This window comes from Oncorhynchus mykiss, chromosome 19 (genome assembly GCF_013265735.2).
Source record: "Oncorhynchus mykiss isolate Arlee chromosome 19, USDA_OmykA_1.1, whole genome shotgun sequence".
NCBI lineage: Eukaryota > Metazoa > Chordata > Actinopteri > Salmoniformes > Salmonidae > Oncorhynchus > Oncorhynchus mykiss.
The window spans coordinates 43683420-43702091 of record NC_048583.1 but is presented as its reverse complement, the minus strand read 5'-3'; the positions used below and the strand labels follow the sequence as shown (position 1 = coordinate 43702091).

General features: G+C 42.1%; 2 protein-coding genes across 3 annotated transcripts in view; both read right to left on the bottom strand.

The window, feature by feature from the left end:
- LOC110498362 (zinc finger protein DPF3) overlaps positions 1–6870 on the bottom strand; it is a 40187-nt gene extending 33317 nt beyond the window's left edge. Inside the window, exon 1 of one of the 2 annotated variants that reach the window (XM_036954885.1) lies at positions 6732–6870. In XM_036954885.1, coding sequence (XP_036810780.1) covers positions 6732–6763 — 32 coding nt within the window. In that variant the 5' untranslated portion in view covers positions 6764–6870. Of the gene's footprint in view, positions 1–4784; positions 4968–6731 lie in introns of those variants that run through there. The other variant, XM_036954884.1, reaches the window with a different exon arrangement.
- A 290-nt stretch (positions 6871–7160) lies between these two features.
- On the bottom strand, positions 7161–17834 carry LOC110497938 (zinc finger FYVE domain-containing protein 1). The gene is made up of 11 exons (XM_021574417.2): positions 16079–17834; positions 15441–15945; positions 13158–13372; positions 12824–12930; positions 12625–12733; positions 12409–12506; positions 10548–10665; positions 10256–10426; positions 9851–10031; positions 9564–9677; positions 7161–9313 (listed from the first exon to the last, which is right to left on the bottom strand). Exons 1-11 carry the CDS (start codon positions 16664–16666, stop codon positions 9081–9083), a joined length of 2439 nt encoding a protein of 812 aa, XP_021430092.2. The 5' UTR covers positions 16667–17834; the 3' UTR covers positions 7161–9080.
- Positions 17835–18672: the final 838 nt, after the last annotated feature.

The window sequence follows — 18672 nt, the reverse complement described above, 5'->3', positions numbered from 1 at the left end:
TTTCATCTTCAATGCCCTTGCAGATGGAAGGAGGTTTTCACTCAAAATCTCACGATACATGGCCCCATTCATTCTTTCCTTTACATGGATCAGTCGTCCTGGTCCCTTTGCAGAAAAACAGCCCCAAAGCATGATGTTTCCACCCCCATGCTTCACAGTAGGTATGGTGTTCTTTGGATGCACCTCAGCATTCTTTGTCCTCCAAACACAACGAGTTGAGTTTTTACCAAAAAGTTATATTTTGGTTTCATCTGACCATAAGACATTCTCCCAATCTTCTTCTGGACACGTCTGGCACTGCAGGATTTGAGTCCCTGGCGGCGTAGTGTGTTACAGCTCTTTGGTCTTGGCCATAGTGGAGTTTGGAGTGTGACTGTTTGAGGTTGTGGACAGGTGTCCTTTATACTGATAACAAGTTCAAACAGGTGCCATTAATACAGGTAACGAGTGGAGGACAGAGGAGCCTCTTAAAGAAGAAGTTACAGGTCTGTGAGAGCCAGAAATCTTGCTTGTTTGTAGGTGACCAAATACTTATTTAACACCATCATTTGCAAATAAATTCATTAAAAATCCTACAAATGTGATTTTCTGGATTTTTTTTCTCATTTTGTCTGTCATAGTTGAAATGTACCTATGATGAAAATTACAGGCCTCTCTCATCTTTTTAAGTGGGAGAACTTGCACAATTGGTGGCTGACTAAATACTTTTTTGCCCCACTGTGTGTGTGTGTGTATATATATATATATATATATATATATATATATATATATATATATATATATATATATATATATATATATATATAGAAACATGTCATCTCAAAAAAATGTAAACGCGAAAAAAGAAATGTTCTCTCACTGTCAACTGCATTTAATTTTAGCAAACTTAACATGTGTAAATATTTGTATGAACATAAGATTCAAAAACTGAGACATAAACTGAACAAGTTCCACAGACGTGCGACTAACAGAAATTGAATAATGTGTCCCTGAACAAAGGGGGGTCAAAAGTAACAGTCATTAAGTACTACAGTGCATCTCCTCCTCATAAACTGCACAGATTTGCCAGTTCTTGCTGTGAGATGTTACCCCACTCTTTCACCAAGGCACCGGCAAGTTCCCGGACATTTTTGGGGGGTAATGGCCCTAGCACTCACCCTCCGATCCAACAGGTCCCAGACGTGCTCAATAGGATTAAGATCCGGGCTCTTCGCTGGCCATGGCAGAACACTGACAATGCTGTCTTGCAGGGAATCACACACAGAATGAGTGGTATGGCTGGTGGCATTGTCAAGCTGGAGGTTCATGTCAGGATGAGCCTGCAGGAAGGGTACCACATGAGGGAGGAGGATGTCTTCAGACCATGTGGGACCCTCCACCTCCAAATCGATCCCGCTCCAGAGTACAGGCATCGGTGTAACGTTCATTCCTTCGATGATAAACGCGAATCAGACCATCATTCCCGGTGAGACAAAACCTCGACTCGTCAGTGAAGAGCACTTTTTGCCAGTCCTGTCTGGTCCAGCGACGGTGGGTTTGTGCCCATAGGCGATGTTGTTGCCGGTGATGTCTGGCGAGGACCTGCCTTACAACCAGGCCTACAAGCCCTCAGTCCAGCCTCTCTCAGCCTATTGCGAACAGTCTGAGCACTGATGGAGCAATTGTGCGTTCCTGGTGTAAGTCGGGCAGTTGTTGTTGCCATCCTGCACCTGTCCCACAAGTGTGATGTTCGGATGTACCAATCATGTGCAGGTGTTGTTACACTTGGTCTGCCACTTTGAGGATGATCAGCTGTCCGTCCGTTCTCCCTGTAGAGCTTTCTTATGCGTCTCACAGTACGGACTTGGCAATTTATTGCCCTGGCCACATCTGCAGTCCTCATGCCTCGTTGCAGCATGCCTAAGGCACGTTCACGCAGATGAACAGGGACACTGGGCATCTTTCTTTTGGTGTTTTTCCAGAGTCAGTAGAAAGGCCTCTTTAGTGTCCTAGATTTTCATAACTGTGACCTTAATTGCCTACCGTCTGTAAACAGTTAGTGTCTTAACGATCGTTCCACAGGTGCATGTTCATTAATTGTTTATGGTTCATTGAACAAGCATGGAAAACAGTGTTTAAATCCTTGAATGAAGATCTGTGAAGTTATTTGGATTTTTTACGAATTATCTTTGAAAGACAGGGTCCTGAAAAAGGGACGTTTCTGACAATTACATTGATGGCAGCAACAATCTATCCACAATATTAAAGCTGATCCTCCCCCTAGAAAAAAAATACATACATATATACACATACACATACATATATATATATATATAAAAAGTGTTGGTCCCAAGTTTCATGAGCTGAAATAAAAGTTTGCAGAAATTTTCCATATGCACAAAAAGCTTTTTCTCTCAAATTTTGTGCACGCATTTGTTTACATCCCTGTTAGTGTGCATTTCTCCTTTGCCAAGATAATCCATCCACCTGACAAGTGTGGCATATCGAGAAGCTGATTAAACAGCATGATAATTACACAGATGCACCTTGTGCTGGGGACAATAAAAGGCCATTCTAAAATATGCAGTTTTGCCACACAACACAATGCCACAGATGTCTCAAGTTGAGGGAGTGTGGAATTGGCATGCTGACTGCAGTAATGTCCACCAGAGCTGTTGCCAGAGAATGTAATGTTAATTTCTCTACCATAAGCCGCCTCCGTCCTTTTAGAGAATTTGGCAGTAAGTCCAACCGGCCTTACAACCACAGACCACGTGTAACCACGCCAGCCCAGGACCTCCACATCTGTCTTCTTCACCTGCGGGATCGTCTGAGACCAACCACCCGGACAGCTCAGTAATAAAGCCCTTTTGTGGGGAAAAACCCATTCTGATTGGCCGGGCCTGGTTCCACAGTGGGAGGGCCTATGCCCACCTATGGCTGTGCCCCTGCCCAGTCATGTGAAATCCATAGAATAGGGATTGATTAATCAATCAATCAATCAATCAATCAAATGTATTTATAAAGCCCTTCTTACATCAGCTGATGTTACAAAGTGCTGTACAGAAACCCAGCCTAAAACCCCAAACAGAAAGCAAAGCAGGTGTAGAACCACTGTGGCTAGGAAAAACTCCCTAGAAAGGCCGGAACCTAGGAAGAAACTTAGAGAGGAACCAGGCTATGAGGGGTGGCCAGTCCTCTTCTGGCTGTGCCGGGTGGAGACTATAACAAAACATGGCCAAGATGTTCAAATGTTCATAGATGACCAGCAGGGTCAAATAATAATAATCAGATCAGCACCTTAGGAGTAAATGTCAGTTGGCTTTTCATAGCCAATCATTCAGAGTATCTCTACCGCTCCTGCTGTCTAGAGAGTTGAAAACAGCAGGTCTGGGACAAGGTAGCACGTCCAGTGAACAGGTCAGTGTTCCATAGCAGCAGGCAGAACAGTTTAAACTGGAGCAGCAGCACAACCAGGTGGACTGGGGACAGCAAGGAGTCATCAGGCCAGGTAGTCCTGAGGCATGGTCCTAAGGCTCTCTAATGAATTTATTCCAATTTACTAATTTCCTTTTATGAACTATAACTCAGTAAAATCGTTGAAATTGTTGCATTTATATTTTTGTTCAGTATAGTTTAGGGCTTATGAGGGCTGGAGTTACAGTGTTGGAGTTACAATGTTGTTGTCTAGACCTTGATACTCTTATAGCCATACATTTTCCAACAGGCTGAAAAAGGGCAATACAATACATATTTTTCAGAATAACCATTTCCTCCACCAACTTCTGCCTTTTGAGATCTGTTGAGGCAAATGTCTTGGGTTTTGTAGGTACATGTCAGCTTTACAGGAAACCAGAGCTGCAGCATAGAAAGAGGGGAGGGTCTAGAGAGAGACTGCATCCTGACAACAGGCCCTTGATTACAACCATCAGCACAACAGAGCCAGGATGAGGGCTAGAGGAAAACCAGACGATAGGCCTACACCTCACTGCAGTACCAATACACATACAGCATGACTCACTCAAAGCCAACCGCAGAGTAATGGCATAGTGTCATACAAGACTTCCTATCGAACACGTTGACCCTATAGCTAAGATAGCCAGTTCACTGAGTCATCCTTTAAGATAACACACTGTGCACACACAGGCTCAATATTTATATTCAATATTTATGCTCCATTTTATCAGTAGCTTGTAGAGGCCCTTCTCATCTCTTCTTCTCACCCTATATCTCCCTCTCATGCATACAGGAATTAACACACACACAGTGTGGGAGGAGCAACACTTAAGGTACACCCACCACATCCTTCTCTATAACAAAGCCAACAAGACTCCCTAATTAAATTTGCCTAATCTCAAATGAGAATACTCTTGATACAAAATTGTCAAACTGGTCCACATGAGCAACATCCAATTAGTGTCAAGTGTGACTAATTATAATCTGAAAAATGACATGTGGCTAATTATAGCAGATTGAAACACTTCATTAAGCATAGCTTATAGCGAGGAGACATTCCACATTTGAATGTTAAAACCTCTCTATGAGATGAAGAAGCAGCAGCTTCAGGCACAATAGAATGTGTAGGTTGATCTTGTTGGATGCAAGGATAAAGTGGTTTAGAGGAAATTAGTCCAGCAAAATGTATTTTAAAAAATGGCACATGCTCAAACTAGGCTACATTGTGCCAACTGGGAACCACAGCCATGAAATTATGAAACAAGACTATCCCTTTATGCTTGTCAGTGGTAGAGCTATTCCCTCTCATTTATGCAGTCATGAATGTATAATAACAATGGCAATCATACGTAAATGGAGGGTATAGGCGAGGAGCACACTCCCTTGATCCTGTAGGGCCCATGGGGGTGCCAGGGTACTTCTACTGAGGGGCAGATGGGTCTTCTGTCCAGCAGCGTAGGCACAGGTGGGCCTGGGCCCACCCAATCAGATTGAGCAGATATGCTCTCTCTACTTGTTCCAAATGGGACATTAGTCTTTTTACCTAAAAATGCAAACAACCTCAGAATTCAGAGCAGTGCACTGGAATGACATTCAGATTAACTGGAATGGCATTCACTCTCATAGGATGGTTGGCCAAAATTAACTGAAAGCCACACCCCCCAATAAGCCACAAATATGACCGCATTGAGGTATATGTCACTGTGTTTCTATGGCTATATGCACCATGCCACTGCCTACATTATTTGTTAATTTAGCAAACAAGACAGCTTATAATCCAGTGCCTTTATGACAGTCAACACACCTACAGTTTAGCTTTAAAAAAATGCTCAGCCTCATGGCAAAATGTGTAGAATTGCAGGAAATCAGCTTTAAAAACAGCCAAATTGTATCTTTGCCCCATAGCAAATTTTTCGAGGCCCATCCAACCAACATCTTTTCTCTACACTACTGACATCTGCCATAGCATCCTGATAAATTGGCACAGGATCCTGGACCAGGTTAATCTGCACCACTCCTCCATTTAAAAAAGGCACTGTCAAGTTATAGCCCTCATTCTTCACCTCCAGACAGTCTCACCATCTGTACTGCACATTTCAAAAGGTCTGGTTATACCTAAACTGTCCTGCTGCACTACAGCAGTCTGTCAGTGTCCAAACATGGATAGCAACAAAGAAATGGCCTACTGGTAGGTCTTGTACATTTTCTCAAAGACATGGACATACAGGCGTTGCCAATACCACTCAATACATACAAACTTGCTTTGAAACTATTAAATTGACAATAGTTTTTTCTCAACTTCAATGGGATGAATATATATTTTATGACAAAAGAATGTTAGATACAATGTTAAAGGGCTCCCGAGTGGTGCAGCGGTCTAATGCACTGCATCTCAGTGCTAGAGGCGTCACTACAGACCCTGGTTCGATTCCAGGCTGTATCACAACCAGTCGTGATTGGCCCAGCGTCGTCCGGGTTAGACCGTCATTGTAAATAAGAATTTGTTCTCAACTGACTTGCCTAGTTAAATAAAAATACAACAAAACATATATGGAGTCATGGACAAACACTGTAGAGACTCATAAAGTGGTGCCTGCACACAGAGCGTAGCATAAAACTGAAATTATGGCACTGGCGTTACAAAATACATAGGCCTACTATCTCCAACTGAAATTCCGGGGCTCACGTTGCTGTCACTTCGCTTTCGGAAGGAAAGGCATGCAAATGTAAAATTCCTCCTCCCTTGCTCTACCGGGTCCTGGACCTGACAACATCTGCGCTCAGCGCCAAAGTTGATATGTCGACAATTCACACCAACTATAAACGACTCTCTGAATCGGAATGTCAATGTTATTACGTAAATATCCAACATTAATGTAATATTGTATTTTATTCGTTCTCGTCACAGCGCAATGCATGTTGAAACACTTTTGTGCTTAATTTTGAAGTAGGATTAAAAGTATCGGTCAAAGCGTCTCTGGATGGGGAGTCAATAAATTAGCAGGTTTAGGCTATAGGCCTAATGTGTAATTCATATATCATTCGCATATCATAACCAATATTATAGCTAGAATACTGTAAATCATAAGCCGAAATGTCTAATAAAAAACTAAGTAGGTGCTACTTTGGTGAAAGCAGTGGCACATTATGCAAGTAGACATACACAAAATGCTAAGACAGCATTATTTCTAATTTGCACGCATCTTGTACTTGCTTGAAAAGACGGATCATTTTAATTTAAGTATTGGCAACAAAGTAACAAAATAGAATTTTATCAATTTGTCAAAATTACTTACGCTTTTAGTGGGTTCTGAATGACAGCCGCCATTTTGCTACACTGTAATGCAATATCAGCGTCTTGCAGTTCTGAGGGAAACCTACGCAAAAGCAACCAATCAGGGCTCGGGGTAAAATCGTTGGCCAATGCATCCACAGTATACGTAAATAAGGCGTGGCCTGTGTGGTAAAATCAATGAGTAAACTGTCAAAACGATTTTAAAGGGTTCTGCCTGTATTTATATTGTAGAAAACGGAATACCGACCATATGTCTATGATACTGACTTCTTGAAGAGATAGCTAAAGTTGTCAGAAACTTTCTTCCTACCAATGCAACAAAACTAAGGTTGCCAGGGTTCGAAGAAGAGCACATCTTATTAGAAATTTGAAATAGAACCTGACTAAATATCCATAGCCCCCTCCCAAACCAAATAATTATAAACATCCATGAGCTGATAAGACTTTAATAATATAGTTATTCCACCACTTATGGGCATTGTCAATATGCAGACATCCACACTTTTTCATGATCTTATGTTCAATAACAGCATAACATAGTGTTTCATACCACTTTCTTCTCTGTGCATTAGGAGTGTCGATTCGAGAATTCAATCCATTATCATTTCTGTCACAAAGGTCTCTCTCAAGCAATAGGTTTGGAAAACAAAGGACTAGATGGGGACATAGCTGACATTCCTGGCTATTATTCTGTGCAATATTAGCAACACAGACATGACTTAGTTTCATACAATGACATCATTCAATCAGATAAACATTTTGACAGCAGACAAGGCAGATTCCATCGTAATTTCTATACCTCACTATCTAGGGTTACAGCTTAGACAAAAGGGCAAAAATAAAATACAAATCTAACAAAATGACAATTATCTCTTAAATGCTTACAGGACAACCTTTTTTTCTTCATTTTCTTTTTTTCCAAACACAAAGGAAATAAACATGTGCTTGGTTGGCATGTATCCAGGTAATATTGTTCCCTGGGTTCTGACATTTCAGCCTCTTATTCATCTAACCATCAAAGAAGTGAAATGGTTAAGGTATAAATGCTAGCTGACTGTGCATATCCAAGTGTTGTATGAATGAAGGACAACAGATTCCAGTCAAGAAAGCAATTGAACTCAAATATACCAATAACACTATTCAGAAATAAAACCACATTAAACTAACTTAAGATGACTTACTGTCTACATATAGCATATCTCTCAATTATTAAAAAGCACAAAATATGAAAGAATGAGCATGCAATCTATTTCACACTGCAATCTTTAACATGGATGACAAATAATGCCACAGAAGCAGAGGGCTGAAAACAAATGCTGAGTTCATTGTCCCACCAGCCTATGCTTATGGTGATCAAACAAGATTCAAACAAACGGTAGTAACTGCCACACCATTCAAATTCTAGGTGCATAATGCACATCATGTGTATACACTTAAGTAACAGAAATTGTCAGATACATTACAAAAATACCACCCAGTATAAGTTATATTTTAACAATGAGGTTAGGTATTGATTTATTCAGAGATCACCAGACCCTCTGAACATCTCAAAGGCTATGCATCTTTCAGACTCAAGCTGAACAATTGTTTTCTACAAAACAAAGTTTCTAAAATCCTGAATTCACCTTCTAGCATAATTCCATGTCTTCATAGAACCATAACCTCTGAAGTAAATATGAAGTTAGTGTCAACAGAAGCAGTAACCCAAAAGGCTATTTGCAGACCAAATATCCTAAATCTAAAGTTGACTAACTCTTGACAGACTGGTTGAAAAATGGGATATGGGTGTTCATGCATGCTCAAATCTAAGTCAAATCTTTGTTTTTTTGTATTTTTCTGGCTATGATAAGCAGCAGCTTTGTAAAGCTGCAACAGACTTAGAGCAAACTTAAAATAGTGTAGTAGAGCATGCAATTAACCTGCAGCAGGGACTTCACTGACACCATTATCCCCTCAACATTAGTAGTAACATCAGTAAAACAAGGCCTTATGGAAAGTATTGATTAAAACTAACCCCCTCCCCAGGGTTCTCAAGAAAATAACATTGCTAACATGCTACAAATGTACTTTTTTTCCATGGTAGAAAAATATTTTTAAACCATTTAAAAAAAGCTGTGATTTGGGTAAATGAAGAGCTCAAAATATCTTCCTGGCTCACTCTTTTGATAAGGACAAATTACATAGATGTTCCTGTTGTTCTACAAGGCATCAGAAACCCTAAAACTAGATTTACTAAAAACACACTTGCCACAGACACGGGACAGAACCATTAAATGGAGGTCTATAAGGGGTGGGTGGAGGGTCTAGAGGTGGTTCAGTCCAGTGTTGTAAGGGAAGAGGGCCAGCCCCGTTAAAGGTCTCCAGGTTTCTGGTTGCAGTTAGCACAAACACGGACGGGGTGGTCCCAGCCCCGCGACGGGACCGGCCGGCGCTCCAGCGAGCACTCATCACACACGCCTTGCCCGCAGGCGCGACAGTGGTGCTTGGACAACTTGGCAGTGAAGCTGCACTGGCAGTTGTGGCAAGAGAGGATATCCTGGTCAGGCACCCAGTAGGTGGGACGCGCAGCATCCTTGACCAGACCTGAAGAGAGAGCGGACACACAGTAAAAAACGACTGTTACAATAGAATGGTTTAGTATTGCACTTCCAATAACATGTCGAACGATAAAAGTATCCTAATACTACAGGATCTAAAAATACTTTTATTTGTGATAAGGAGCAGCAGAGACATTTTTCATATGCCACCAGATGGCAGCCTGCTCATGGGTTTAAATTCCTGCAGTCATTGCCCATTACACAATTCTTTCTGGCTCTTGTGTTACATAACTCACCCAGTGGGATGTCAATAGCAGTAGCCACGGCGCCCAGTGTGTTTGACACTGCTTCTCCAACCTTCCTGGCTAGGTTTCCACCTTCCTCATCTTCAACCTCTGCATGCAACAACTCTGTACAAAGCATACAACTATGTTACCACTGTACAGTATGGCTAAAATAAACACGTATGCAGACTAAGTAAGGCTAAAAACAGATTTAAAGGCTAAGTATACTAAGTTACCACTGTACAGCATGGCTAATAATAAATACATACAGGCTAACTTTGGCTTTGAGGTGTTGGTACCTGTATGTGTGGCCCTCTGCTCAAAACAGGTGTCACAGACTCTCACGGGGACCAGACCCCAGCCTTTCTCTGGGACAGGCGTGACTTTGGACGAGCATGTGTCACAGAACCCTTCCCCACAGGCACGGCAGTGATGCTTGGTATCGTTGTCTTGGAAGACCTCTTGGCACTTAAGGCATGTCTGGACATTACAGGGGAAAAACAAATACAAGAGGCAGTTATTGACTGGGGAATCTAGGACGAGGGGTCGATCTGAGCCTTATCTTGTGACCCGCAAACATGGGTTGTGTAACATTGGCCCCCTGCTGAAAAGCAGCGAAGGGCAAATAAACAGGTTCCTGGACAAGAAAGTGTTGACTCAAATGTTCCACGTATGATGTGTGTGGTTGGTCCTCTGTCACTCACCAGGATGAGGGAGTTGGGTTTCCAGTAGGTCGGGGCGATCTGATCCGTTAGCCAGGAGGTGACGGCCTTGGCAGGCTTCACACTGAGCTCTGACACAGACTGGGCCATGAAGTTAACTCCATCCAGCAGACGCTGTGCTGCATTGCTATTGTCCTTCAGGAATCCATCTGCCTGTGGAAAGTGAACATTGAGTTATTTTGTTTACATATAAGACTATGTTGAGAATGTGGAAATAATACCAAGGGGCATTTAGAAGTATTTTAGTAGGTATGTGGTGTGGTAGTTCTCTTACCCCAGGCCATATATGCTGGATTTCAGTGCGGACCACCGTATCCACTGGGTCCTGGTTCCCATACCAGTACTGCCGGCTCCGATAGATCACCCCACAGTTTGGACATTCAATCACGTACCTGCAGAGACACACAAAAAAGTTACATTTTACAGAGCAGTTCTAACCATATACAGTGCAGTCGGAAAGTATTCAGACCCCTCGACTTTTCCCACATTTTGTTACAGCCTTATTTTCAAATGGATTAAATTGTTATTTTTTCCCCTTCAATCTACACACAATACCCCATGACAAAGCTAAAACAGATTTTTAGAAATGTTTGCAAATGTATACATTTAAAAAAAGTATTCAGACCCTTTACTCAGTACTTTGTTGAAGCACCTTGGCAGCGATTACAGCCTTGAGTCTTCTTGGGTATGACGCTACAAGCTTGACACACCTTTATTTGGGGAGTTTGTTCAATTCTTCCCTGCAGATCCTCTTAAGCTCTGTCAGGTTGGATGGGGAGCGTCACTGCACAGCTATTTTCAGGTCTCTCCAGAGATGTTCGAACAGGTTCAAGTCCGGGCTGTGGCTGGGCCTCAAGGGCATTCAGAGACTTGTCCCAAAGCCACTCCTACGTTGTCTTGGCTGTGTGCTTTGGGTTGTTGTCCTGTTGGAAGGTGAACCTTTGCCCCAGTCTGAGGTCCTGAGCAGGTTTTCATCAAGGATCTCTTTGTACTTTGCTCCGTTCATCTTTCCATCGATCCTGACTTGTCTCCCAGTCCCTGCCGCTGAAAAATGTCCCCACAGCATGATGCTGCCACCACCATTCTTCAACTTAGGGATAGTGCCAGGTTTCCTCCAGATGTGACGCTTTGCATTCAGGCCAAAGAGTTAAATCTTGGCTTCATCAGACCAGAGAATCTTGTTTCTCATGGTCTGCCATTTGGCAGACTCCAAGCGGGCTGTCATGTGCCTTTTACTGAGAAGTAGCATCCATCTGGCCACTCTACCATAAAGGCCTGATTGGTGGAGTGCTGCAGAGATGGTTGTCCTTCTGGAAGGTTCTCCCATCTCCATAGAGGAGCTCTGTCAGAGTGACCAGCGGGATCTTGGTCACCTCCCTGACCAAGGCCCTTCTGCCCTGATGGCTTAGTTTGGCTGGGCGGCCAGCTCTAGAAAGTGACTTCGTGGTTTCAAGCTTCTTCCATTCAAGAATGATCGGGGACCTTCATTGCTGCAGATATTTTTTGGTACCCTTCCCCAGATCTGTGCCTCGACACAATCCTGTCTTGGAGCTCTACGGACAATTCCTTCGACCTCATGGCTTGTTTTTTTCTCTGACATGCACTGTCAACTGTGGGACCTTATATAGACAGGTGTGTGCCTTTCAAAATCATGTCCAATCAATTGAATTTACCACAGATGGAATCCAAACAAGTTGTAGAAACATCTCAAGGAAGATCAATGGAAACAGGGTGCACGTGAGCTTAATTTCAAGTCTCATAGCAAAGGGTCTGAATACTTATGTAAATTGTAAATGGTATTTCAGTTTTTTTTTTTAAATGTGTAAACATTTTCAAAAACTGTTCTAGCTTTGTCATTGTGGGGTATTGTGTAGATTGAGGAAAATGTTTAATTTAATCAATTTTAGAATAAGGCTGTAACTAACAAATTGTGGAAAAAGGGGTCTGAATACTTCCCAAATGCACTGTACCTCAAGACAAACAACTACATATCTGGAGTGCACCAAATAAGTTAGTAAACAGCTAAGGGTTAGCAATGAATGGATTGGTGATTCTAGATCAAAAAGCACCATGACTTAAAATTAGAGACACCGGTAGAAATCCAACTCCAACCGATGACCTCAAGTGTCACTCACCCTGACCAAGCAAATCTAGCAAGACCCAGCCACGGAGAGTCTGAGGACGCAGAGGTCTTGGGAACCACCACCACTTCCTTTCCCCCTTCGTAACAGGCCTAGTGGGACAACAGAGGCATTGCGGTCAGCCTGATACAGAGTCAGATCTTCAGAATGTCATATGGCAACATTGGGTTCAGGTAGTACAAGATTTAGGTGGATATCCACAGAACTAACCTTACAGGTGTAGATGCGATTGTCGTATTGGGGTGAGTAACGGCAGCGGTGTTTGGCCTCATGACACACCCCCTCCCCAAGGTGGTTCATGCTGTTCTTGCAGCCAGAGCTAAAATAGCAACAACAATGTGACTGGGTAAAACCCTTGCTGTAGTCAGTGGCATGAGATGGAGAAAATGAAATAAATGAGAGGACTTACCCGCAACTGAGGCAGAGGCAGGAGCAGGTGAAATATTCATCGGGGAAGAAGCAATTGTGGGCTATGAGCTCATCAGAGATCTCCCCATTGAAGCGCTCACTCAGGGCCTAGACAGAGAGAAACAATACATCAGAAATGTCATACACATAGCCTGACTAGATTATTCAAACAGTGTGAAAGTAAACAGATCTGTAACTGAAAATGAATAGCAACTTTTCTAACTTGCTAAAACATCCTGTTCTTGTTTTAGTGTTTGCCTCATGTAAATGTGAGCCTGTTTGAAACTGTTTTGGAGCCAGTTGACTACTGACTGAGTTATAAGCATGTCTACTACCTGCAAGGCTTTGAAGATGACGACTGGGGAGCGAGGGGAGCGGGTGGCGTTGTTGTCCAGCAGCTGCTCTAGGGTGTGCTGCAGGCCACCAAAGTCGGTTGGGGGGCTGCAGGTACGCGTGCCTCGGTACTGGATGGAGCTAAATGCCTCTGGGAAACGGCCTAGCTTCCTGAACCGCTCAAGTAGCAACCGATCTACAGACTCTGATGAGTTGTCTGTTATAAATGAGGGAGAACGAAGAACAGGATGAGAAGACAGACTTAACTTTTATATATCCCTTCATAAAAAGGACATTTCACTTATTACGTTGATCAATCAAAACTGAGATGGAAGGTGCCTCACACAACAAAAAAGTCAAACTTTAAAGACAAGAAACATTCACTGAACAAAAATATAAACAACATGTAAAGTGCTGGTCCATGTTTCATGAGCTTAAATAAAAGTTTCCAGAAATGTTCCATATGCACAAAAAAGCTTATTTCTTTTAAATGTTGTGCACACGTTTTACATCCCTGTTAGTGAGCATTTTTCCTTTGCCAAGGTAGTCCATCCACCTGACAGTTGTGGCATATAAATAAGCTGATTAAACAGCATTATTGCACAGGTGCACCTTGTCCTGGGGACAATAAAAGGCCACTCTAAAATGTGCAGTTTTGTAACCAATGCCAAAGATGTCTCAAGTTGAGGGAGTGTGAAATTGGTATGCTGACTACAGAGCTATTGCCAGAAAATGTAAAGTTAATTTCTCTACCATAAGCCACCTCCGTCATTTTTGAGAATTTGGCAGTACGTCTAACCGGCCTTACAACTGTAGACAATGTGCATGTTTTTCTCAATCATGGACACGGTTACTAACAGTTGTGGTTGCTTTGAGTGACGCATTGTTGTCTCTACCTTCTTGCCCTTTGTGCTGTTGTCTGTGCCCAATAATGTTTGTACCCTGTTTTGTGCTGCTACCATGTTGTGTTGTCATGTGTTGCTGCCATGCTGTTGTCTTTAGGTCTCTCTTTATGTAGTGTTGTCTCTTGTCGTGATGTGTGTTTTGTCCTATATTTTTATTTTATTTATTTTTAATCCCAGCACCCCTCCCCGCAGGAGGCCTTTTGGTAGGCCAACATTGTAAATAATAATTAATTCTTATCTGACTTGCCTAGTTAAATAAAGGTTAGATAAAATAAAAATACAAGTACGGCGTCATGTGGGCGAGTGGTTTGCTGAAGTCACCGTTGTGAACAGAGTGCCCCATGGTGGCGGTGGAGTTATGGTATGCGCTGACATAAGCTACAGACGACGAACACAATTGCATTTTAACGATGGCCATTTGAATGCACAGAGATACCATGATGAGATCCTGAGGCCCATTGTCGTGCCATTCCACCGCCATCACCTCATGTTGCACGATAACATACAGCCCGATGCCGCAAGAATCTATAGACAATTCCTGGAAGCTGAAAATGTCCCAATTCTTCCATGGTCTGCATACTCACCAGACATATCACCCATTGAGAATGTTTGGGATGCTCTGGATCGACATGCATGACAGCGTGTTCCTGTCAATATGTAGCAAATTCACACATCCATTGAAGAGGAGTTGGACAACATTCCACAAGCCAAAATCAACACCCTGATCAACTCTATGCAAAGGTGATGTGTCGCGCAGCACAAGGCAAATGGTGGTCACACCAGATACTGATTGGTTCTGATCCACACCCCTACCTTTCTTTTAAAGGTACTGTATCTGTGACCAACAGATACATATCTGTATTCCCAGTCATGTGAAATCCATAGATTAGGGCCCAATTCATTTATTTCAATTGACTGATTTCCTTATATGAACTGTATCTCAGTAAAATATTTTAAATTGTTGCATGTTGCGTTTATATTTTTGTTCAGCATATTTTAAGGGATTTAAAATAATTTACAGTTCAACAGCCACATACTTTAAAATGAAAAGGTCTCTAGATTATTCAAACTGCTTGACTGGTCAGTTACCTGTTAACACTGTATCAAAACAGCTCTGTTGGAATAACAATTACTAGTCTTAGCGTGTCAAAGGGAGATAGGGACGAGTAGGATTGTGCACCAGTAATGACCAAATCACATGTTTTATGATCTTCTATAGCAGCATTCTTGACAATATGCATGAATCTACTGTATTCCTGCTTCCACTCTGTCAAGGAAGGTGAAATAACAATGAGACTGATTAGTGCAGCAAGTAACAATCTTCGATTTGTGTACAGCATACTATGGTAAGTGATGACTACAGTATTTCTCAGCACTGACCTGAGCCCAGCAGCTTGGTGTGGACGGTCTCATGGAAGATGATGACGGCCGGACCCAGGGTGGACAGAGGCACGTCAAGGCCACAGCGGGCCGTAGTGGCCTTCAGCTCCTTGGTAAAATGCTTCAGGTAGGCGTCCGACGCATCGCACAAAAACTTGAAGAGGTCGTCATGGAGGCGGTCGGCATGGGTACGGTAGATTATGAGGTCGGAGATAGCTAGCACCTTGAGAAGGAGTCGTGTTCTTTGGCCCTGGTTGGAGCTGTTACCCAGCAGGCCCTCTGTGTCAATGACCACCACCTTGTGGATGGGGTCGAATGCTGCCCACACCCCCACTGTGCAGGACTCCTGTGTGGGGGAGGTCTTGAACACCTCCCTGCCTATGAAGAAAGTGTGGTTCAGAGTGTGGGATTTGCCCTCTCCTGTGTTGCCAAAGATGGACACCACCTTGATCAGCTTGTCAGGTTTGCAGTTCAATTTCTTCACAAATGCGCCATCGTCATTTACCTGGAGAGAAAAAAAGAGTGGAGTTAGCAGATGAGGTAATTCCATTTCACAAAACACAATTTAGTTTAGAAACAAAACTGACAGAATGCAAAAACTCAAAAGGACTTTTTTTTTTATTCCCTTCACTACCTACCTGCATCTCCTCATTCGCATCAACCAGAAGAAAACTGCAGACTTTCTCCAGAAGTTTTGCCTTCTGGACTTCTGCCTCGTCTACCAATAAGCTTAAATTGATCTCTGCAGGTTTGGGTGGAGGGGTTAATTTGACTTCAACAGGTTTTGCTGAAGGGGTTGAGTTGATCTCTGCAGGTTTGGGTGAAGGGGTTGAGTTAAGCTCTGCAGGTTTGGGTGGAGGAGGATAGGCAGTGAGTGGGTGCTTCTTCTTGTTACCTCCATTGTGGGTGCTTTTCCGACACGGTTGGCACAGGTTGACTTTGCAGTTCTGGCAGCGGACGACAGACCTGTGGCGGTAGCCATTCACTGGCCTTTCCTTCCCTCCTCTGCAGTTGTCACAGTAGGGTACATGCCATGGGCCTATTGCTACCCGTTTATGGTTCTGCAGGCCCTCTTGACTATGGAGTTCCTGCTCACAGCGAACACACTGCAAGCTTCTACATTCATCACATTCAAAAGCAGCCTCTTCTGAGCCCCCACAAGCATAGCTCTCTTGACAAATTAGACTGGTGTTAATTTCCTTTTCTGATGAACCATGACCACTCATTTTTCCTTCACAAGCCAAATCTGAACAGTTTTATGCTAGCTGGAGTAATTTGACTATAACGCCAAATAGACCCAAAAGAAGAGTAAATAAATATAAATTAAGTAGTTTCAGTGATAACACATGACCGTAGTATTAAATATTGTGTGTTTTATAGGCTACACCTACACAACACCTAGAACATAGACAACTTGATGTAAGTAGACTTATTAACAGGGTTGCATGGTGACAGTGCTCCAATTGACCTGTAAAGGTTCAAGATCCACTAGAACTTCTTACAGCTTATTAGCCAACAATTACTGCAGCATTCCATACATTTAATACAAAAATGTCAATATGTGACACATTGCAAATATAGTACTGTGAGGCAATATGGTTGAATGTTTGTTCCGGCTATTTTAAGTCAACCTGCTCTTGACAATAACATACATTACGGTTATAACTGGCTTCGTGAACATTAGAACACTGCCAGAATAAATACGTTACAGCAAAGTAAAGCTGGAAACTCAATGTATGCAATAAAACAAATGTTTGGCAAGACAATTTCCCTGAAACATATAGGTAACCACACTAACATGAATATGTGCAAACTGGCACCAACTTGAAACCACAGCTGGGAAAACTGGCCAGCTGTTTAGAATCAAACATAAATCACTTCCCTTGTTAGCTAGCTTCCTAATTGCTACCTAGCACGAAAATAAAATAACCTAGCTGACAGCTGCCTAAAAAAAAGCTAGCTAGTAAGTTAGCTGCCTGTAGCTTGACATTTAAACAATAGTTAGCCAACTAACGTAGTTAGCTAGTTTAAAATAACGTTATTCCAATGTCAATGTGACAAACTACGAGTTCTGATCAACAAAACACCGACAACAAATCACAATCGCCCCTGTCTGAAACAGCTAACATTAACTGGCTGGCTAGCTAGCTGTGTTATCCAAGCTAGACAGTTTTGGTAAACTCGGTTGTCAATAATATTATAGACGAATGCTACGATAACAACTGGTCGGTCAACAAAAGCATACAAAGAAAAATAGCCCAAGTCGTTTCGGGAGACTTTAAAATATATTATTGCATTGAAATCCTTCCTAGCTTTGTCATTGTTTTGATCATCAACCCCTTCCCTAGCGAATTTCTGTGCGCTAGGATTGTTGTTGTTGCCAGCCAGGTCAGATCAGCTGATCAGATTATAAAGGCAAATTGAGGTGTATGCTGGGAAATTAAGTTGTTTTGAATGAAACAAGCAGGCGTTGTAGTCAAAAAATCAATCAAATAGTATTTGATAATATGTGTACTTCTACATAAAGACACACACAGACATGGATGATGGATTGTCTAGTAAAATATGACATTTTATCAGAAAGATATTGGATTGTACAACCTGATTTAGTTGTGTGTTGAATCTGTGAAAGGGAACTCCTTCTGACACTACCACCAATATTGCAAGACTTTGAATTTGATCATTATAAATAATACATTTTCCTGACAGAATTAACAAATATAGATTTTCTATGCAATTTGTAATATGCTTTAAACAAGTAAAAGCTCAGTAGCTTCTGTAATATTCTGTACACCCGTACAACAGTAGAGGGCAGTAGATCATTTATAGTTTGAATCCTTTGGTAAACGACTACCTGATAACAAAATCATATTTCTCTATGGTTTGATCATGACAGTGGGATGATGTGAGACCTGCCCAGAATGAAAATGTCCTTAAGTGGACACAACGTAATTGTGTCGGTATGAATGTGACAAATTATTATCAATCGCAACGGACTTAACCTTAGTACCCGTGTTTACCCTACACCAGGGTTCCACAACTGGCGGTCTGCAGGTGATTGATTTTATTTGATGTCTTCATCCTTTGCTTGCCCCACAAGATCAGAGCAAATATACTGTATATATACAGTAAGAGTCAAAAGTTTGGACACACCTTCTCATTCAAGGGTTTTTCTTTATTTTTACTATGTTATACATTGTAAACTATGAAATAACACATATGGAATCATGTA